This window comes from Monodon monoceros, unplaced genomic scaffold (assembly GCF_005190385.1).
Source record: "Monodon monoceros isolate NGI ecotype Baffin Bay Population unplaced genomic scaffold, NGI_Narwhal_1 Super_Scaffold_16, whole genome shotgun sequence".
NCBI classification, from domain to species: domain Eukaryota; kingdom Metazoa; phylum Chordata; class Mammalia; order Artiodactyla; family Monodontidae; genus Monodon; species Monodon monoceros.
In genome coordinates, this window is record NW_021703772.1 from 19572971 (window position 1) to 19594824 (window position 21854).

At 51.8% G+C, this 21854-nt stretch overlaps 1 protein-coding gene across 3 annotated transcripts; it reads right to left on the bottom strand.

The window, feature by feature from the left end:
* Positions 1 to 168: 168 nt before the first annotated feature.
* RUFY4 (RUN and FYVE domain containing 4) lies at positions 169 to 21207 on the bottom strand. 3 transcript variants are annotated; one of them, XM_029226075.1, is made up of 14 exons: positions 20595 to 21207; positions 20318 to 20421; positions 20063 to 20147; positions 19021 to 19145; positions 18796 to 18902; positions 17450 to 17575; positions 17000 to 17106; positions 16325 to 16468; positions 15782 to 15851; positions 13967 to 14614; positions 13138 to 13244; positions 7350 to 7496; positions 1791 to 1901; positions 169 to 1215 (listed from the first exon to the last, which is right to left on the bottom strand). In XM_029226075.1, the coding sequence occupies exons 4-14, from the start codon at positions 19064 to 19066 to the stop codon at positions 1113 to 1115; spliced, it is 1716 nt and encodes a 571-aa protein (XP_029081908.1). In that variant the 5' UTR covers positions 19067 to 19145; positions 20063 to 20147; positions 20318 to 20421; positions 20595 to 21207; the 3' UTR covers positions 169 to 1112. The 3 variants fall into 3 exon arrangements, with proteins under 3 accessions (XP_029081908.1, XP_029081907.1, XP_029081909.1); XM_029226074.1 differs by lacking the exon at positions 20063 to 20147; XM_029226076.1 differs by lacking the exons at positions 169 to 1215; positions 1791 to 1901; positions 20063 to 20147 and having other exon boundaries at positions 7211 to 7496.
* Positions 21208 to 21854: the final 647 nt, after the last annotated feature.

Here is a 21854-nt window from a genome sequence, read left to right on the forward strand (position 1 = left end):
TCAGCGGCCATGGCTCACGGGCCCAGCCGCTCCGCGGCACGTGGGATCTTCCCGGACCGGGGCACGAACCCGTGTCCCCTGCATCGGCAGGCGGACTCTCAACCGCTGCGCCACCAGGGAAGCCCTCAGCCATTTCTTAAAAGTTAAACATACACCTACCATACCACCTCGCCATTTAATTTCCTAGGCATTTACCCAAGAGGAATAAAGGTATATGTCTATACAAAGATTTGTACACAGGTGAAGATGGGAAACTTATTTGTAATAGCCTGGAATTAGAAACAACTCAAGTATCAACAACAGGTGAATGTGTAAATAAATTGGGGTATATCCATGCAGTGGAATACTACTCAACGGTAGAAAGGAACTTGATATATGCTACAACACGATGATAAAATAATTATGCCAAGTGAAAGAGGGCAGATAATAAGGAGTATATACTGTATGATTCCATTTATACAAAATTCTAGAAAATGCAAACTAGTCTCTAATGACAGAAAGCAAGTAAGTGGTTGCCTGGGGATGGGGAAAGGTGGGGGGAGGGAGAGATGACAAAGGGCACAAGGAAACGGGGCTGACGGATGTGTCTATTGTTTTGAATATGGTGATGGCTTCAGGGTGTATATTAAAGGCAAAACTCATCAGGCTGTGCTCAACAGGTTTATGTGAAGTGTATTATACGTTACTAGCACCTAAAGAAAGCTGTTAAGAATGAAAGCAGACCTCCGAAGGAGACTGCAGACAGGAAGCTCCCGTGTATCATGAAGCATGGGCTGGCTGAGAAGGGAGTGCAGAGGAGAAACGTCAGGGCCACCGGGCCTTATTCTTGGACAAGGACTTTGAGCCTGCAGGGACTTTAGAGAGGATGGTGCCCACTCCCTCATGTTATGGAAAAAGCCTGACAGCTTTGCCAAAGTCACCCAGTGGGAGATGCAGGGTTAGAACCTCTTTCCTGGCTGCCAGCCCGGCTCCTTCCATCCTCCACACCACGGTCTGTCCACTCAAGTGCTGTCCACCTTAGATGGCCAACTTCTAGAAAGCAGTACTGGTCAGACCAGAGGGCTGGGAAGGGCCGAGGGGACGGCCGATCAGGTGGGGTGGGTGGGTCTCAGTCAGAGGACCTGGGCTTCTCTCCTCTGGGAGCAGGGTGGGCAGTGGCACTCCTTCTTCTTAAAATCCACAGAGCAGGCATGGCAAACCAGGCCTCCGCAGAGCCTGGGGAGCAGAAGCGGAAGAGTGGGTATGTGTGGGTGTGTATGGGGGAGGGGGTCATGGGGTTCGAGCATCTTTGTGTCCACCTGTGTGTTTCCCATCTCCCAGCAGAATGGCCCTGGGTATCTCAGGAGGCCTTCCCTTTCCTAGAAGGGGTCCCAGTGCCCCACCCCTCCAGGGTCCTCTAACTCCAAATGGCAGGTTCTCCTGACAGCCCACTGTCCTCTCTCTTGCTGTTTGTCCTGCCACTGTGTTTCCAGGGCAAGGTGAGGGAAGCAGATTCCTCTGTACAGGAAATCTCTTCCCTGATGAGATTAGCTGATCGATTAATCAGTCTATTTGTGGAAGGGTTACCCAGTCCCATCTTCCAGATGCCATTCCTTGTCTGCCCCCTTTCCACTGTTCTTGTTCACGTCTCTGCAAAGTGTCGGGTAAAATGAGTAGCCAGCTTTAAGTGGCCTTTCATAAATGCCTATTTCCTGTGTCCCTCCCTTCCCTGGAGTGGGCAGCGGGCTGTGGGCTGGTGGAAACTGGGTTGTCCCAGAGGAAGGATTCTGTACCGCCCCCCCACCCATTACCTGCACAGGTACCGCCGAGACAGCCGACCAAAGATCTTGTTACAGACAACACAGCATCCAGGGGCTAAGGAAGAGAGATGCTGGACCTTCTGCCACAGGTTATCCTTCTCTCTGATGGGTGGGTGGAGGTGAACACACACACACACACATACACACAAGACAGAAATATGGAAATGCACAGATGGAGAGATGGAGAGGGACAGAAAGAGATACACAGAAACAAAGAAGAGAGAGACAGAGAGGGAGTCACACAGAGATATACACATAAAGAGACCAAAAGAGATGAGAGACAGTAGAGCAGAAAGAGACAAAGAAATGGAGAGGGAGACAAAGAGGGACGGAGAGACAGACACTCAGAGAGAAAAAAAGGAAGTCAGGGAGTTGGAGAAGGAGACAGAGACACACAGAGAAGCAGACAGGGAGATCAATGTAGAGGGAGAGAGAAAGACACAGGGGAAAAGATGCAGAGACAGACAGGGACAGAGACACAGACAGAGAGGGAGACAAATATGGAGAAAGATGGAGAGACCAAGAAAGAGACATAGTGATGGAGAAAGACATGTAACATATGTAGTTACGTATGTTTATGCTCCTGCAAAACTATCCTGTTTTTTTAAAGAATGTTTAGGAATATGGGTTGTTCAACATTTTTATCAAAATGACGTACACACGCACGATTTAAAAATCGAGCAGTATGGAAGGACTTATATCAAAAGGCAATAGATATACCTCCTTCCCATACTCAGTGGCAAACCACTTCTTACACGCTTTAGCTTTTTCTCCTCGATATTATTTCCATATTTAAGTAATATGCTCATATTCCTCCTCCGTGATTTATGAAGAAAGAACATCTTCCATAGAGCTCCTTGATATCACAAGGAGCACGCCCTTAATTAACTTCCTAAGAAGGGCAGTGTGCGAGGTGAATTTTATGTGACCTGTCTATCTGAAAAAATGTCTTTCCTCTGTCACCTCCCCAACTTGCTTCCTAGTTTGGCTGGATATAGAATTCTAGGGCAAAAGCCAGCTTTTCTCAGAACTTGAAAGCATTACACCATTGAGTCTTAACATTTGAGGATATGGGTTATTTATTACCATCCTCACTAACTCCTCCTCCTTCCTCCCAGTGCAGTTATATCCCCATTTTTGGTTCCTCTATTGGTTACTGTTGGAATTTTACAGAATATACTCACACATTTATTTCTCACTCATTCATTGACTATAGATAGCATCATACGACTGCCATTCTGTACTACGATGGTGCCAGCATCCCTGCTCTTCAGCTTTCCTCCTTCTCAACCTCCTATCTTATCTATTCCTGCAACATCCAATGTGGTAGCCACTAGCCACATGTGGCTATTTAGATGTATATTTAACTTTTTATTTTATTAATTTTTAAATTTAATGATTCTTTAAATTCTACAGTACTTTACAATTTTCAAAAGTTTCACACACATGATTTCATGTAATCCCATAATAACCCCCTTTAAAAAAAATCCCCTACCCCTATATTGTCCCTTCCCCCTTTCCTTTCCCCACTGGTAACCATTAGTTTGTTCTCTGTATCTGTTAGTCTGCTTCTTTTTGTTTAATTCACTAGTTTGTTGTATTTTTTAGATTCCACATATAAGTGATATCAGGTATATATTTAACTTAATTAAAGTTAAATAAAGTTAAAACTTCAGTTGCACCAGCCATTGAGGTACTCAATCGCTATGTGGGACTAGTAGCTACCATATTGGACAGGGCAAAATCAGGACATCTCCATCTTCACAGAAATTCCTGTTGGATTCTGTTCTACACTTAATATTGTTTAGGTGGTAACATTTAGGTTTGTTCTATAATTATGATTGTTTTCTGTGCTTTGCCTTTAGGTTGATTCCAATACTGAAAAAAATCAATGAAAAGTATTTACATTATCAGACAATGTGTAAGCATATTGCATCAACTGAAGCTAAGATGTAACATTTCCCTTCTTGGAAATTTTCTGTTTTTCTAGGACTTTCTAATTGTCTTTCTTTGCTCTTTGCATGACTTGCCTTTAACATAGCCTAATCCCCCATGCCCCTAATTCTTCATCGTATCAGATATTCTTCTAATGCTCTTCTCGCCTGAGACCTCCCTCCTGGGCCCTCAATACTTCTGCTATAGCCTGAACTGACTGCTTCCTGGGCTTGCTGCCCCCTTGTCATCTTGGGAATTCCCTTTTCTTCTCTCATGGGCTAGAGCTACTATTCCCTGAATTCTGCAACTTCTCCATTCTTGGATTATTTCCTTGTTTTTTTGGAGCACATCCTTAATTAACTTCCTAAGAAAGGCTGTGTGGGAGGTGAATTTTATGTGACCTATCTGAAAAAATGTCTTTCCTCTATCACTTCCCCACTTGCTTCCTAGTTTGGCTAGATACAGAATTCTAGGGCAAAAGCCAGTTTTTCTCAGAACTTGAAAGGATTACACCATTGAGTCTTAACATTTGTTGGGTTCTACACCTTTTATAAGTGGACCTGTCTTTTAGGATATTCTCCTTATCTTTGTTTTACTGAAATTTCACAATGATGTATCTAGATGTAGTTTACCACCCACCCCTCTCCTTTATTGTGCTGGTCACTCAGTGAAATCTTTAAATCTGAAGATCTATGTCCATCAGAGCTGGGAAAGTGTCTCATATTTCTATCTGATAATCACCTCCTTTTTATTCTTTTCTTTTTTGGAATTCCTGTCAGTTGGAGAAGATATTAGAACTCTTAGATTGATTCTCTATGTCTCTATTTCTCTCACGTCTTCATTTATCTGTGCTTTTATTCTGCTTTCTGAGAAACTGCGTCATCTTTATCTTCTAATCCTAATGAATTAAAAATAATTTCAGTGATCATATTTTTAATTTCCAAGAATGCTTCTCATCTTTTGATGGTCGCTTTTCACAGCATCATGGAAGATGGATCATTTTTGTTTGTTTATCTTTGTCACTCCCTTTTATTTTCTAGCCTCTCTTCAAATGTCTGGGGATCCTTGGTTGTCATTTCATGTTTAAGAAAGAGGTGATCGGGGGCTTCCCTGGTGGCGCAGTGGTTGAGAGTCCGCCTGCCGATGCAGGGGACACAGGTTCGTGCCCCGGTCCGGGAAGATCCCACATGACGTGGAGCGGCTGGGTCCGTGAGCCATGGCCGCTGAGCCTGTGCGTCCGGAGGCTGTGCTCCGCAACGGGAGAGGCCACAACAGTGAGAGGCCTGCGTACCGCGAAAGGAAAAAAAAAAGAAAGAAAGAGGCGATAAAAGCTGCTAGAGCTCCAGGGAGTAGAAGGGGATGATTGGAGAGATTGGGTAGCGAGCTACCTGCCACTCCAGACTCTCAAATGCCAGAACGCTCTGCTCTTTTATTTGGGGCTTTCTTTAGAGAAAGACCTTTTAGTTATTTGTCTGGGTGATAGGCCCCTCACTGTTAGATGTTCTGCAGTGGGAGGCAGGCAGAAAGCACGGGTTGTACACTGCTCTTTCTAATGACTTTATCAGTTAATTTTCCTGATTTCTGCCCCTCATCTCACTTCTGCCATCTGTGTTCTTGGTGTCTCTGGGCCCTGAAGTTCTAACCTGGGCTAAATCCAGTATCCACTTTTCCATCTGTTTTCTGGCTTCTGGAAATTAGCTGAAATCTCTCATTTGTGGTTGGCTCCTTCACCTTTCTCTCTGTTTATGTTTTATTCTTTTACAGTCATTTTAGTGAGATCTCAGGATGGAGACTGGATAACGTGTGGTCAGTCTACCATCTTGACACAGAAGTCAACCTTCATGCTCCATCATTTTTTTTTTGCTTAAGGCCATATCTTCCACAATGCTTCTGGGAGGAACATCGTGTTATGTGGTTTGGGGCCTTGTGATGAATTTCTTTAGCACTAGGAAAAACATTTGTCTCTCCGGATGAACTGGTATTGCTCCTTTGAATGGACAGTGAAACTTTCTGTGTTTCCCTTTTCCATCCTGCTATCAAGATGTTCAGAGCTAAGTTCTAACCCTAAAACTTCAGGAGTATATATTTTTCATCTTTCATTAAATCTTCTGTTTTTCTTTAACTATATATATATGTGTGTGTGTGTGTCTGTATGTGTGTATGCATGCACATATACACAATATATATGTCTTATTGTTAGCTACCTTAAATTCTTTTGTGAGATATATAGCTAATTTTTTATTAGCTTCCTCGTGGTTGACAGCTCCTTAAATTTCTTAAATTTAAATTAAATTTAAATTAAATTCCTTAAATTCTTTCCAGGTTGATCTCTCCCTTTTCTCATCTTCAATCACTTGGATATTGTGCAAGACGATTTAGTCCTAGATGATCCCTCAGTAACCTTCCGATTCTAATGGAACCTGAGTCCAATGGTCTCCTACTTCCTGAAGGAGGTGAAAGTATAATGTATATCTGTGAATTAGCTCCTCACTAGACTGAAGGGTAGAAAGCAGGTTTTACACATTTCATCCATCCTGCAGTGAGCTTAGTGGTTTAGGATTAATCCTGGTGAGCTCAGCCTCTGGAACCCAGGACAGCTGACCCAAGATGGGCCACAGGCCCAATCGTCTGAGGAAGTCCAGTAGGCAGGCAGGTGTAGGACATGCGATTACCTCTTGGTTAACCTATGGGCTCCTTTCCCTTCTCCTAACTTTGGTCGATGTGTGTGTGTATGTGGGGGTTGGAGGGTAGCTTGCCTTAGAGGCAGAGGACTCTATGCAACTTATATGCTGTGTGTCCTTGGTGGCCAAGCCAGCCCCTCTGGCCATCGGTTTTCTCATCTATAACATGGGAATAGGGACTTCCCTGGTGGTGCAGTAGTTAAGAATCCATCTGCCAATGCAGGGAACACGGGTTGGAGCCCTGGTCCAGGAAGATCCCACACGCCGCAGAGCAACTAAGCCCGTGCGTCACAGCTGTTGAAGCCCACATGCCACAACTACTGAAGCCCGAGCGCCTAGAGCTCGTGCTCCGCAACAAGAGAAGCCACCTGAATGAGAAGCCTGTGCACCACGATGAAGGGTAGCCCCCGCTCGCCGCAAATAGAGGAAGCCCGCACGCAGCAACAAAGACCCAATGCAGCCAAAAATAAATAAATAAATAAAGAAAGAAAGAAAAGAAAAGAAACGACATGAAGGAAACTTAAATGCATATTCCTAAGTGAAAGGAGCCAATGTGATGCTGCGGAGCAACTAAGCCCGTGCGCCACAACCACTGAGCCTGCGCTCTGGAGCCCACAAGCCACAACTATTGAGCCCACGTGCTGCAACTATTGAAGCCTGTGTGCCTAGGGCCCGTGCTCTACAACAAGAGAAGCCACAGCAATGAGAAGCCCGCGCACTGCAACGAAGAGTAGCCCCTGCTCGTCACAAGTAAAGGAAGCCCGTGTGCAGCAACGAAGACCCAATGCAGCCAAAAATAAATAAATTTATAAAAAAAAAAAAACAAAGAAGGGAATAACAGCCAGGGATGGCTGAAAGCAGAAAATGAGTTAGTACATACAAAAGGTCCAGGGCTGCTGTACCATGTCCCCCGTCCCCAGTGTCCCACCCTTACTGAATCAGCTCCAGCACCCGCCTCTTCATGGCCCGGACCAGGTCCCGCTGCCCGCCAAGCTCCTCCTCATACATGGCACCCTTCCTTTCAGCCTCCTGTTGGTTGTGCTCCAGCTCCGCCTGCAGCCGGGCCCTCTCTTCCTGGCACCTGGGTGCAGAAGGAAGACTGAGTTGTGAAGGGAAAAGCGCAGCATGTGTGTCTGAGCTGGGCTGGGCCTCTGCCTGACAGGGAGCCCCACCAGGGAAGCTGGTGATGCCTCCTGCAGCTGAAGTGAGCACACACACACCATACATTCACAACACAGCACACACACCACACCCAGCACACATTCACAACACATACAGGCACACACACCACACTAGACACCACGCACGCACACCACACATACAACACAGCACACACACACTACACACACCACAACATATACCACATACCACACACATACCACACACACATCATAACACACATCACACACATGTACATAACACATACCCCCCCCTCCACACACACACCACAGTGAACCAGGCACTGTGTGGCCTGACACCTATAGATTGTCTCTTCATCAACCGTTCAGAGCAGTGAAAACAGGGCCTCGCCTTGCATGTTCCTTTAGAGGGCACAAGCCACCATTTTCATTTGTTTTCCTTCTTTTTCTTTCAACATTTCCATTTTAAAATGTAATTTCCTGGAAGGCATGTTGACAATCCTGGCAGCTCTCTGGGGGAAGTGGGTGTTTGGGAACCCAGGCCGGACGGGCTGTGCCCGCTGAAAACACTTGTGGCGTTTGGGGAAAAGGAGTAAATGGTGTACGATTTGAAGGGACTTTTTGGCTTTAAAATATTTTGAAAAATTTCATTACATTGTCTTTCCAATTTAAAAAAGTCATCTTAAACATATGGCTTTCTTAAATTTCCCTTTCAGATTGGGCTTTGAAACTCTTCAGCTCTATTCTTGCCTCTTGCTTTTGTCTTTAGTGGCTTCCTAGAAGGTTCCAAGAAATGTAATGGACTGGAAATAAAAAGGTCCCAACCCCAGGTCCCAGGCTCTTACTCCGTGGCTCAGATGGGCGGGTGTTGCAACGGCGGTGCCCATCCTGTGATCTCTGGATGCTCTCTCTCTCTCTCTCTCTCTCTTTCTTGCGCTTGCGTGTGCGCGGGTGTATGTGTGTGTGTGTGTACCCGTGCCCCTGGCTGAGTGTGTTTGAGGGGAAGAGGCTTGACAAGGAATTGAGTTATAATTTAAAAAATTCAGCCATGTAGTCTGCTGCAGGGAGGAAAGCTGAGTGGGCCATGAAATCAAACCGACACAGCTAGCCACCAAAATTCCAAAAAGGCCAGTTCCCGCAGCCTTAGGGAGAAGTGACTTTTAACGAACATTCTAGTCTTCAGCCTCTTCATTTCTTAGTATTAGGATTTCATTTTCCTAAGCTAGTTTACTTGCCCAGTGATCCCAGGGTCTCTGGTGTGGCCAGGCCCTAATGTGACCACTGCGGTTAGTGTGTTTCTTTGTGATAAACCAGTAAGATAATTGTGTGACAGTGACAAAGGAGGGGCCAAGAGGCAGAGTTGAGGGGATGCTCAGGAGGTCTTCTTAGACAAGGCGACATTTAAGCAGATCTGAAAGACGAGGAGGTAGCCGTGTAAAGCCAGCCAAGGGCACATGCAAAGTTCTGCAAGTTGGCAAGAACATGGCTTGTTTGAGGAAATGAAAGAAGGGCTAGTGACACTGTAGTTCCGAGAAGGGCACGGCTGGGGAGCCAGGAGGCAAGGTGGGAGGTAGGCAGGGTCCCTCAGGGGCCCCAGAAGGAGTGGAGTTTGATCACAGGGCAAAGGAAGCCATTGAAGCATTTTAAGTATTTAAAGTATTTATGGGGGTGACAGACACTCCTAGGGCAGGAGAGGACATGGAAGGAATTAAAGTCTACTGAGTACCTACTAGGTGCCCGGCACTGAGCTTAGTACTTTATAGCCTTGTTTCATTGAATTTTCACAAATTTATGGGACAGGTGATATGATCATCATTTCACAGGAAAGAAAACAGAGCTTCAGAGAGGGAGTAACACTTGCCCAGGGTCACACAGCTTGATAAGTGAGGGGAGCAAAAATCTGAATGCAGGCCTGTCCAGCTCTAATCTCTTCTTGCCTCCCCACACCTGCATCCACGCCGGGCCCTGATCACCAGTGGCACCGGGGCTGAGTGGGTAGCAGGTAGGAGAGAGGGGTGGATACTTATGGTCCTGTGGCATGCCTCCAAGGAGCTCAATGCTGCCACCCAAGGTGGGGGGAAGATTTGATGTTTGCCTAATTCCCCATCTGAGGACCTTCCACTTGTACCTGTCCTAATCCCTTTTGCTTTGAGGTCTAACCCAGAGGGCAGAGGAAACCCATTTGCTTGGAAAGATGGTCTCACAGATCATGTGAGCTGGAAGAGATCCAACCATCTCCTTTTGCAAATCAGGGACCTCAGGCCGAAGAGGGAAGGTCAGTGTCCTGGCGCCCCACAGCCAGAAAGCTGGGGAGTGGGTATCAGAAGCCCAAGTGTATTTTTATAGCCCCAAGCTGGTCTGTTCTGGGGCCTGCTGTGTCTCACCTTTGTGTCTAGCCTGGGGCTCTGCACCCCTGCCCACTTTAAGTCTATTCTCCACACCACAGCCAGAGCAGTCCTTCAGAAACCCAAGTCAGACTACGAGAGCCCTCTGCTTCTCCACCACGTGGGAGCCTCTGCTCCAGCCACAGGCCTGCTTGTCCCCAAGCTCATGTCTCCTGGGCCTTTGCATCTGCCAGTCCCCCTGCCTGGAGCACTCCTCTTGAGATACCTGCGTGGTTCAGCTCTTCCTGTGGTTGGGATTTCTGCTCAAATGTCACCTCCTCGGACAGGGCTTCCCTGACTCCAATTCTAGATGATTCTCCTGTCCCTCTCTCTCTCTCTCTCTAGTCCCCACAGGGCCCATGACCACCTGACAGCGTATTTCCATTTGTTGATCTATTGTCTGTCTCCCTACATCTCCCTAGGTGTGTGAGCGCAGACACTGCCTGTTCTGTTCCCTCCTGTCCCCCCACGTGGCCATAGCAGAGGCACAGTAAATACTGTTCATTAACCGCCTGGGCCCCCGTGGCCCTTCTCTTCGCTGGTGGTGAGATACCGTCACCAGCTCGAAGCCCACGGCCCCTTTCCCAGGGGTGAGGGGTTTGTCTAAGTTCCCTGGATCCCAGGAGGCAGGGGACGCATTCTTGTCCAGGCCTCAGGGGCTTCTGTAACTTACCACCGAATTCCGATGACTCTCTGGTGGGTCCCCCGGCCCAGCCTCTCTCCCCAACTCCACACGCAGCCGCCCACCCAAGGATCCACTTAGAGTCTAGCAGGGGTCTTGAACTTAGCAGGCTCCTAACCCAATGCCTGAGCCTTCCCTGCCGACCTGCTCTGCCACACAGTGACTCTACTTTTCCAGCCGGTCAGGCCGAAGACTGGGAGTCATTCTTGACTTCCTTCTTTCTCTCACACCCCACAACCATCCCTCGGAAAGCCCGACCTCATGTTGGATCCAGGATCCAGCGGCTCCTTCACGTCTCCAGTGCATCCCAGCTCCCCTTCGTCATCAGTCTCCTCTCTTCCACCCCTGCTAGCCTACAGACCAGCTCCACGGAGCAGCAGACGTGAGTCCTTGAAGCACATGTCAGCCCAGAATAGGCACATCCACACAGACAGAAGGCAGATTAGCAGTCGCCTAGGGCTGGAGGGTTGGGGCGAGATGGGCAGTGACTGCTAATGAGTATAGGGTTTCTCTCTGGGGTGATAAAAATAATCTAAAATTGATGGTGGTGATGGATGCACAACTTCGTGAATACACTAAAAACCACTGGATTGTTTTTTCAAAGCAGAGAAACATCTTTTTAACATGCAGACAGTCACATCATGTCCCTCCTCTGCTCAGGACTCTCAGTGGTTCTAAGTCAAGTCAAAGCCAAGGTCCTTTTGATGACCTGCTAGGGTCTCCTGTTACCCACCTGACCTTTTCCTACAGCCCTGCCCTCCTTCACTCCACTGGGGCTACAGTGGCGTCCTTGATGCCATGCCCATTCCCACTGCAGAGCCTTTGCCCTTGCTGTTCCCTCTGCCTGGAACATTCCTTGACCACATATCCAATGGCTCAGACCTCAGTTCCTTCAGGTCTTGACTCAAATGTCACCTTTCCAGGGAGGCCCCCTTGGCCATGCCAGCTCATCGAAAATGTCACCCCTGACACTTCCCATTCCCCTTCCCTGCTTTATTTTCTTCTTCTTAGAACTTAGCACAATCTGCGTCCTATGTATTTTACTTGCTTGTATTTATCATCTATCTCCCCCACTGGCATGTAAGCTCCAAAAGGGCAGGCATTTTATCTGTTTTGTCCATGAGAGTATTTTCAGCACATAGAACAGGTCTGGCTCCGAGTGTCTGTGGAATGACCGAATGATGGACGGGATGATGGGGGCAGGGCAGGGGTCTGTGAAACAAGGGCTCTCCCAGCCTCAGGGAGCAGCCTGGGGCTGGGCAGTCTCCCTGGAGCCTCCTGGCTTCTCCCTCCAGCTTGCTTTGATTCCCAGAGATGGCCTTGAGTGGGCAAGGCCCCTGCACTCACTTAGGGCCTGAATCATGGGATTCTTTGCTGACCAAACCACAGGACTCAGCTGAGAGTCTGGTGGGAGGAGTCCCCGGGGGCCTTTTGGGGTTGGTTCCTGGGCCCCCGGGCCTCTCGCAGCCTATTTAGCAGCCAGTACACAGCTCTGTGATTCAGTCTGAATCACAGCTATGCAGGCTCCCCTGGGGGTCAGGGCAGGTGTCGGTCAAGTGGGAGAGACCAGGCAGGCGGGCAGACTGAGGCAGGTGGAGACCAAGGGAGAGACACACAGAGAGACTGAGTCAGACCAAGGAAGATCTTTGCATGGTGTCATAATTTCTTTAAAAATAAATTATGGCAAAGAAACTGAGACACTGAGAGACTGAGGGGGAACGCAGAGACAAAACACGCACTTTGGACCCTTGAGGTGAATGTGATGGTGGGAGGATGAAGATGCCAGATGCTGAGAGAGGCTGAGGGGAGAGACAGGAGACTGACACACCAGCACTGGGGATACTGGCTGACGGGGCAGCTTTTAGTCCCGATGGCTCTGGAGTCAGTTGTAGGGTCTGGATCTCAGCTCCTCTATTAACTAGCTGATGTTGGGTGAGTTAGGTGGGTCCTTGAGCCTTAGCCGCCTAATCTATAAAGTGGGGGTTCTTGGAGGACCGATCTCCTGGGGTTGTTACCAGGAAGCACCTGGAACAGTGCCAGGGACACAGTAAGTGCTCAGTGATGGTTATGATTACTGTAACCAAGAGGGTGAAAAAGCGAACGCACGACAGGGAACAGGAAAATAAGAGGCAAAGAGGGAGACTGAGAGAGATAGTGGGGCAGGAGTGTGGTGGGAGAGGGATGCTGTGTGGACGGAAAAGAGAGAGGGGAGCCCAGAAGAGGCAGCAGAAAGGCGCAAAGGTGAGTGTGGGAGGGAAGGGAGGGATGGGACGCATAGACCTCTCCTGGGGCTACTGAGGCAGGCCAGTGAGGGAGGGGGCTGGCAAAGGGGAGGGGAGGGGAGGGGGGCAGGAACACCCTAAGGGTGGGAACAATTTCCTGTATGTACAGCGTGCCAAAGCTGTGCCCGCACAGGGCCTGGTGCAACGCTTGCTGGCATGACCGTGAATGTGAGCCTCCTGCCCCCCTGGCCTCCTGGCTCCCATGCCCTGTGGCACTGGTGGTTGCCTAGGTTACCTGTTGAGCTGTTCCTGCAGTGCCTTCAGCTCCCCTTCCTGCTCCTTCAGCAGCCGTTCCTGGTGCTGGGCCTGCTCCTTGGTTTTCTGGAGCCCATGTCTGAGACTCTGAGGGCAGGGAGAGGGTGAAAGGAGGGGAAACGGAAGCTGAAGGAGGAGGGCAGAGACCCCAGCCCGGGGCCTGACCTGACAAACACCCCCGTGAGACCCCAGGCCATGTGAAACAGCCCTTGGGTGGAGAGCAGGACTGGGGACAGCGCTGGGAGCTGTGGTGCTTGGCTCTGCCCCTGGGTGAGCCTGGAGCCACCATTTCTTCCTTCGCTAAAGGATGGAAGTTACAGACCTCAAGGATCTGGAAGACTCAGGCTAGGGAGGATGCTGAAGGAAGGCTTGAAAACAATTTGGGTGACCTTGAAGAGAAACATCTACAGGGGCAATTAGGTAGGGCCTGCAATAGCAGAGCCTAGATATTGGGAAGAAACCTGCCAATAATGAGGGCTATGGAACTTGAGAACAAGCAACTGCCCCGAAGAACTGTTGGGAAGGGATTACAAACTCAGATGCCTACAGGGGCTGGGCAGGATGAACAAAGTGGGTCTGGTGTGAGGCAATAGGGAGAGGTGGGTATTGTGGTAAACTGAAGAATGCGTGTTCTTCATGTGATGAACTGGAGAACTTCCAAAAGGCATCCTCAGATCATAATGATCCTGTGGCCCAATGCAAATTGGTCTGTGGGCTGGAATGGCCCTGGGCCATCCTTGAAGACACCCACCTGTGGGCTAGGTTAGAGATGGGGAGCAGAGACAGGTACAGAGCTCAACTGCTCTCACCTCGACCACATCCTGCAAGGCCATCTCTGCTTGTTCCTCTCTCCTGGTTGCATTGGTCACTCCTATTTGCTCTTGGGGCTTCTCCGTGGTGGAGCCTTCCTTTGTTTCCAGGCCCTGAAGGACCCAGAACTCCCTGGGGATGCTGGGCACTTTCCCGCCCTGACGGCTCCCTGACACTGCATCCCTTATCATCTCTTTGGGGCTGGAGGCCAGCAGCCTATGGATATGACTCCTCTCTGCTTCCCCTTCATAAGTCCCATCTATTGTTCTCTGGCCCTCTGCACTCAGCAAAACCCCCCTGCCCTCAGTATCCGTCCCTATCACCTCCTTCAGAGTCCCTTTGGTCCCCTTGCCTTGTCCCTGGATGCTAGGTGTTGAGTTCTCCAGGCACATCCCCGCCCTTGGAGCTCCTTTCTCCTGGTTTTGCTGAAGCTCCTCCCCCTCTAGTTCCCACATGCTCTGGGGAGGCCCAAGCCTCCTGGGATCTTCTTTCTTCTTTTCCAAAAAGAGGGGCTGATGCTTGTGTTGCTGGGACCTGGGGAGTCCAGCCAACCTGTCTTCCCTGGGTGCATCTCGCAGAGAACTGGCTTGCCTGGTATGTGGCTCCTCTGGGTGGCCTCCTGTGGGGTCTCCATATGTGGGTGAGATCTGCAGAGAAGCCGCAAACCCGTCATCCCTCTCAGCACCAATTCACCAACCTGGTGCCTGGGAGAGGCCACAGCCCTAATCCAGTGGGTTTGCTAAATATATGGATTTCTGGTCCTCCCACTGGAAATACTGATTCAGCAGATCTGGGGTAGGGCCCAGGAATCTGAATGTTGAAAAACACCCCAGGTGACCTGAGGCCCAGGCTTTGATCTGAGCAGAGTGCTTCTCAACGCCCTTTCCTTCCTCACCTCTTGCTGGAATCCTTCTCCCTCCTTTACCTCCATCTTCTGCATCGATCTGATTTCCCCTTAGTTCTTCCCACCACTCTCCTCTGATCTTCCCCCCTGAACTTGACTTCTCTGTGTCTCCATTTTCTGGTCTGTAAAATGGGAATAATAATACTTCCTTATAGGGTTGTGGTGAAAGCTTAAATAGACCGACAGCCCCTAAAAGTCACCTCTGTCAAGAAGCCTCCTCTGTTCTCCCACGTTCCTGGGCGTGTCTGGTCACTACACTTAACTTGTGTTGCGGTGTGTTCCTTTAGGGTCTGTCTCCCCAGCAGACCTGGAACTCCTTTAGGTCAGAGACTGAGTCACAGCATCTACACCTGGGGCCTGGAAGCTGGCGGGGGTGCAAAGCAAGCTTGTGGAAAGATGATAACCACAGGCTACCGCTTACTGGCCACGGAGCAGGAGCCTTGCTCTGTGCAGCACCTGGGCTGTCTCAGTGCGACCTCATGATTCCCCCGTGAGGCAGGACAAGTTATACGCCCAAGGACCCTGGTTAGTAAGGCATGGAGCTGGGATATCAACCAGGCAATCTGGCTCTTCAATCGCTCCCTGAATTGAACTGGGATGTTTGCAAATTGTCCAGCAGAGGTTGTCTCCCTGGACTGTTTCCTGGAAGCTTCTGGTCGCCCTCCCCAGCTTTCCCTCCTCCCAGGGGCCCCAGTGGCGCCTGCAGGTGCTGCCAGTGGTTCCCTTCTCTCCCTTATATCCTCACCACCTTATGAATACGAGCCTTGGCTTCTGTGGCTCCCTAGCCCCAGGTCCACATGTTGGCCTCTCCCTCTCTGTCCAGCTGGGTCAGGGCTCAGTTACTTCTCAACCTGGGGGTCCCAACAGAGATAGAGAAGAGGCAACTAGGCTGAAGGTTGGGAAGAGGCACCTCCTTAGGGGAATCTTTGATCTTTCTGGGTCTTCTTCCCTGGGTCCAGTTGGAATTGGAGCAGCGGGACCTGAAAGTGAAAGAAGCGGGGGGACCCTGGACCTCTCTCCAGCAGTGGTCTTGGTCCTCAGATGCAGGATACCCCATCTTTCCAACCACCCATTCATCCCACCACCCATCCCACTTTCCTGCCCTTCCACCCTCATGCATACATCCTTCTCTCCATCCACCCACACATCCTACCCTCCATCCATCCTTCCATTCCATTTCAACATCTCAACATCCATTCATCCTTCTAACCGTCTATCCCAACCACCCAACAGCTCTTTAATGAGTGTGTTTTCTGTGCAGCATCATGGGACATCCTAAGATGGCACTGGGAAAACAGAAGGCTAGGGAGGTGGAGAATCGGGAGTCAGGGAGTAAGAAGAGAGGGAGGAAAAGATGGGGCTGGGGGTTGAGGGCTTGGGGTTAGTTTGGGGGGGTGGTAGTAATGGGAGCAGGCATTGAAAAGAAGCTTTCCTCCACGCTGCCCCCACTCACTCTGAGAACATGGGCCAGGCTCCATCCAAGTCTGGCCGTTGCAGGTCCAAGTCGAAGGTCACCTCGTTGAGAGCATAGAGGGAGTCCAGGATGTCTTCCTGGAGTTCAGGGCACAGCAGAGGGCTCCGGGGGCCATACCACTTCCTGTGTTAACAGGGAGCAGCACCCTTGGCCTTTGGCTCTGGTGCTATTGCCACCCCCAACCTCAGAGAATCTACCTCCACTGCACACCATAGTGGGATGGTTCCCCAGACAGGGTGGTCCATGGGGACCAGGAGGCCGAGCATCATGATGCTACCAGGACTGGGGCTCTAACGTCCCCTTTGCCCTTTCTTCCTTGGCTTTCCCTTTATGACCCTTATTTTAGTCATCTTTTTTTTGTGTGTGTGGTACGCAGGCCTCTCACTGTTGTGGCCTCTCCCGCTGCGGAGCACAGGCTCTGGACGCACAGGCTCAGCGGCCATGGCTCACGGGCCCAGCCGCTCTGCGGCATGTGGGATCCTCCTGGACCGGGGCACGAACCCGTGTCCCCTGCATCGGCAGGCGGACTCTCAACCACTGCGCCACCAGGGAAGCCCTATTTTAGTCATCTTTGATATCAAACCACCCTTCTAGGGGTAAAGAGGAATCTTCCCGAGGGAGGGCCACGGGCTCGGATGGTATAAGTAGCCCCACCTGGTTAGCTCTGGGTTCAGGAGGCAGAGCTGCAGGGACTCGGCCAGCTGTCCGTGGGCGAGACAGAAGCGGATGAAGGCTCGGCCTTTTCCCAGTGGGGTCTTCAACTGCACAGCACACAGGGGACAAGTGGGGTGATGGTGGTATTAGGACAGAGGGAACGCAGCCAGCACAGAGGGAGAAAAGCTAGAATGAGTGGTGCATGAGAAAGGGTGTCTTGGGACTTGAGGCTGTGGGAGGTAAGGGGGTGACCAGAGGGGTGTGAGGGCAGGGCTAACGACAGGTGAGGACCAGGTGAGGGGGGCTATGGTCAGTGGAGCTGGGATGGGTGAGAAAGGAGCCTCGGGCAGGCCGGTGTCCCCTCCGGCCACCAAGCCATCCTTGTCAAGGACCTGGGGGCAGGACCCCATCACACCGGGGCCAGCCCCCCTGCCACCTGGCCCTGGATACCTTTTCCTGTGAGTGGACAAAGTGGACTGGCTCCATGTCCCCCCGCTGCTGCCACAGGGCTGTGCAGAGGAAGTCCCAGTAATCCTTCCGAGGCCTCAGGAAGCTCTTCTGCTCTTTCTGGTCAAACTGGGAGCGAGATGAGGGAAAGGAAAGTGTGGAAATGTTCCCTCCCAGAACAGTCTGTGTTCCAGCACACTGAGCACTATAGCGGAAAGGGCTCGTGCAGACAGGCCCACTTCATGTCCCGGTCTGCCCCTGCTGGCTGTGTGACCAGGAGCAAGCTGCTTGACCTCTTTGAGCTTTCAGTGTTCTCATTCATTCATTCATTCCAGAAATACTTATTGAGCACTTACTATGTGCTGGGCCCTGTTTTAAGCCCTGGGGATACAGCAATGAACAAACGGAATAAGCACAACATATAGCATGTTAGATTGTGCTGACTGATAAGGAGAAAAATAAAGCGGGGAAAGTGAGTGGAAAGAGCACGGTGTGTGCATGCATGTGTGAGATGTGTGTGGGGTGTGTGAGTGTGTGGTGTGTATGTGTGGTGTGTGTGTTAAAAAATGTAGATTAAGGTTTCTAGAGAAAGCCTCACTGAGGAGGCTCTATTCAAGTCCAGATCTGAAGGAAACGAGAAAGGGTTCCATCCAAATTTCTGGGTGAAGAGCTTTCCAGGCAGAGGGAATAGCAAGTGCAAAGGCCCTGAGGTAGGTGCTTTTCTGCCGTGCTTTAGGAAGATCAAGGAGGCCAGTGTGACTGGAGTGCAGCACATGAGGGGCAGACTGGCAGGAGACCACACAGGCACACAACATATACCACACACACACACCTCACACACATGCACACTCACACCACACATGTACATGCACATTGTCAGAGAAGTAGGAAGAGTATGTGTGTGGGGGGGGGGATGGGCTGGTCATCAAGCACCTCAGTGGATTAGAAGGAAAATTAAACAAGATGGGCACGTAAAGGGCTTAGCTGGGCACATAATACGTGCTCAATAAAAGCTAGTGATAGTGATGACTGGGGCTCTAACCAGAAGCGAGAAAGGCCAGCCCGAGGACACCTGTGCCTCTGAAACTTTTGTCTTTAGACAGCCCCACCTAACCCAGCCCCACCTAACCCTGCCCCAGCCTTGTCCCACCTCCCTTCCCAGGCTACAGTGACAGCCTCCAAGGGTGAGGTTAGATGTCAGGAAGGGTTTGCTGATTGACAGAGATGAGGTAGTGCGTGGTAATGAAGAGAGGCAGTGGCTCTTCCCTCAGGATCTGGGAAAGCCCATTCGGCTATTGGTTATTGGGACCTGGAGAGATGGGAGAGTCGGGGGGAGGGGAGGGCCCTACCTGCAGCAGTTGCTCCAGGCAGCCACAGAGTCTGTGCAGTTCAGCACTGGTGTCTGTCACCGGCTGCTGCCCACCCCCATAGCCCTGGAGGATGGCAGAGATGACAGCTGTGGGGAGGATGGTGGACATCAGACCTCAGACGGTGAGGGCTCTGAAGGAAAGGCTCTCAAGACCCCTCACCTCTCCCCCAATTCGGCCCCAGAAACTCTCTCAGGACACACTCACCCTTCAGGTCACTGGTCATCTTGAAGACAGCCCCTTCTTCTGCCATGAGTATTTGAAAATGACGTGATTCCTTGTGGGTCTAGAGGCCAAGAACGAGCTTCTGGCTTCAGCTGCCCATCTCTCTCCTTATACAAAGGCAGAATCACAGCCAAGAGAAACAATGTGACGTCTCTAGGGTCACACAGCGAGTTCACTGGTAGGAGAAGACCCAGCTCTTTCTTGTAAGGCAGGGCGGGAGGATGATGGTGTGGTCCCCACCTATGGAGCCATTCCTGGGTGCCAGGCCCTGTGTCCTGTGCCTGACACCCTTGTATTATTCAGTCCCCATAATAACCCTGGGAGGTTATTGACTCCATTTTATACCAAGAGAGGGGGGCTTAGAGAGGGTAAGTGTTTTTTCCAATGTCACAAAGTTCTAAGTGGTGAAGCTAGAATTGGAACTCAGGTCCCTGTGCCTGCAGGGCTCATGCTCTCAACCCCGACTGGCTGTGAGCAGCCCTGCTAGTGCTCATGTGTGTAAGCCATGTGGACGCTGGGCTGAGGGGCTGTCACTCCCTCCCCCACAAGGGGCCTTGCCAGAGCAGTCATCAGCCCTGGGACACACATTCATCCTTTCCTGGGCCCCAGCTGCATGGAAAATGTGTGTTTCCTGAGGAAAAGGAGGCAGAAGCAAGGCGAGGCCCCAGAGTCGGGCCTGAGCCAGAATGCTGGGGGTGTGTAGGGAACAGGGTTTTAATCGCACTGCTCTCTCCCCAGTGAATCTCAGCCTGTTCCCCCCACAGCGGGTCCCGGGGCTCAGAGAGGAATACTGTGGCCCCGGAGGGCCCGTGGGCTTGTTCTGAGAGCCGGAAGTAAAGACAGGCATGGAGTGGGAGACCCAGGTGTCCTGCCTCCCATGCTGTGGTGGCTGGAATTTGGGAGTGAGTGGGGGTGAAGGAGCGCTAGGACACAGAGGAGGGGAAGGGAGAAGGAAAGGAAGGTAAACGAGGGAGGGTGGGTGCGGAATGGCATTCAGGGAGCACAGTGCTGGGAGTCAAGAGACCTGGTTCTCCATCCTGGCCCTGCTGCTGGCTCATTGTGTGACCTGGGGCACATCCTTCGCCCTTCTCGGGCCTGGATTTCCCCATCTGTAGACCAAGGGGTTGGACTGAGGGTCTCTGCCGCTCCTTTTAGCTCAGATGATCTATGAACTCCACAGGCACCTAGATGGACCTCCTCCCCTTCTTCACCTCTACCCAGGATTCCTCTGCCCTTGCTCCTGGCCGCCCCCAGACCCAGGGGTCTCCTTGCTACTCACCTGGGAAGGCCTGGCTGGTTGGGGCATGGAAAGCAGAGCACTGCTCTGCACAGCCTTTTCCAGAGTTTGCTGCCTGGGAAGTGACTCACGCCCAGTCCAGCAGCCTGGAGGAGGGGGAAATCTTGCTCAGAGCAGAAGTGGAAGACTGTGGGGCAGAAGTGGCAGAGGCGGGCTGGAGGGCACCGGGGCAGAATGGTGAGATGGGGGATGGTTCCTCTTAGGCAGACCTGGGGTGGGTTCGCTTGTTGGCCAAACACAGACTGGGACCCAGACTCACCGAGGAGGTAGTGGGAATTGTGGCTCTGCGAGTTCTCTCCCCTTCTCATCACGGTCACTTGCTCTTGTCTTTCTTCCTTATCGCCACCAGGTGGCACAAAGAGGCTATGAGGCTGCTCCACCTTTACTGTCACTTGGTTGGAGTGCGGTGCAGGTGTGCAGGGGAGGACAAGGGTCCCACCTCATGTCTCCCTCCTCCGCCCCATCTCTTCTGAGGGGTCCCGGTGAGTGCTGATCACCAGTGCCATCCCCCCAGTTCTGGGGCTCACCGCCGAAAGTGAAAGCACTGGTGAGATGCTCTGTCCAGGAAGGGGCCCGGTGGCTTGCCCAGGCGGACTGTGGCCCTCCCACCCTGGCTGTGCTTTGTCTCCTTGAGGCTGGGGTCTTTCCACTGTTGGTTCCCAGGGGCTAGTATTGGGGGCAGAGAACAGAGGAGCGGGCATCTGCGAGGACTACCCGTTTCACAACCCCCCAGGAACCGCACGTAAACACTGGAACACGCGGTACCCAAGCCTGGCTCTGTCCTACCACGGGGACTGTCTGCCCGTCTGTCTCTCCTTCTCTGGGACTTGGTCTCCCGCGTGCAGAGGCTGCGTCCCCCCTCTCTGTGCCCCGTGTCCCCGTCTCTCCCTCATTATCTCTCCTTATCTGCTTCCTGCCTCTCCTGTCGCGTCCGCTGGCGCGCGCTCTCTCTCTCTGCCGGTCCGCCGCCCCGGTCGGTCTCGAGACCCCGCGCCGCCCCTCCCCGCGCCACCGCGCCCTCGGGTCTCCCTCCTCACTGGCTGCGTCCGGGCGTCCGCGCCCGTGTCACCGCCCCTTGGCGGGCTCCGTGCTCCCCCGCTTCCTGGAGCTGAGGGCCAAGGAGGCTCCGGGAGGGACGGGCTGGGGGTGTCGCCGTCCCCCTCCCGACGTCGCAGGCTCCCTAGGCCGAGCGGACGCCAGGGCGAGGGGCTGGCTGGCGCCCCGGCCGGATGGGTTGCACCGTGAGCTTGGTGTGCTGCGAGGCGCTGGAGCCCGGGCCTCCCTGCAGCCCCCAGCCCCCGCGGAGCCCCTCGGCCCCCGCGCCGCCCAAGTGTCGGGAGCCCCGGGGCTCGGGCCGCGCAGAGAGCAGGCGGCTACTGCTTCAGGTAGGGCGCCGCGCGGGGTGGGTGGCGGGCAGAGCCCGGCTCACCTGAGAGGTAAAGAGCTCCGCTGGGAAAGCACCGGACAGCGGTCGGCGGGCTCTGGAGCCAAGACCAGGTGAAGGGGCAGCAAGTTAGGC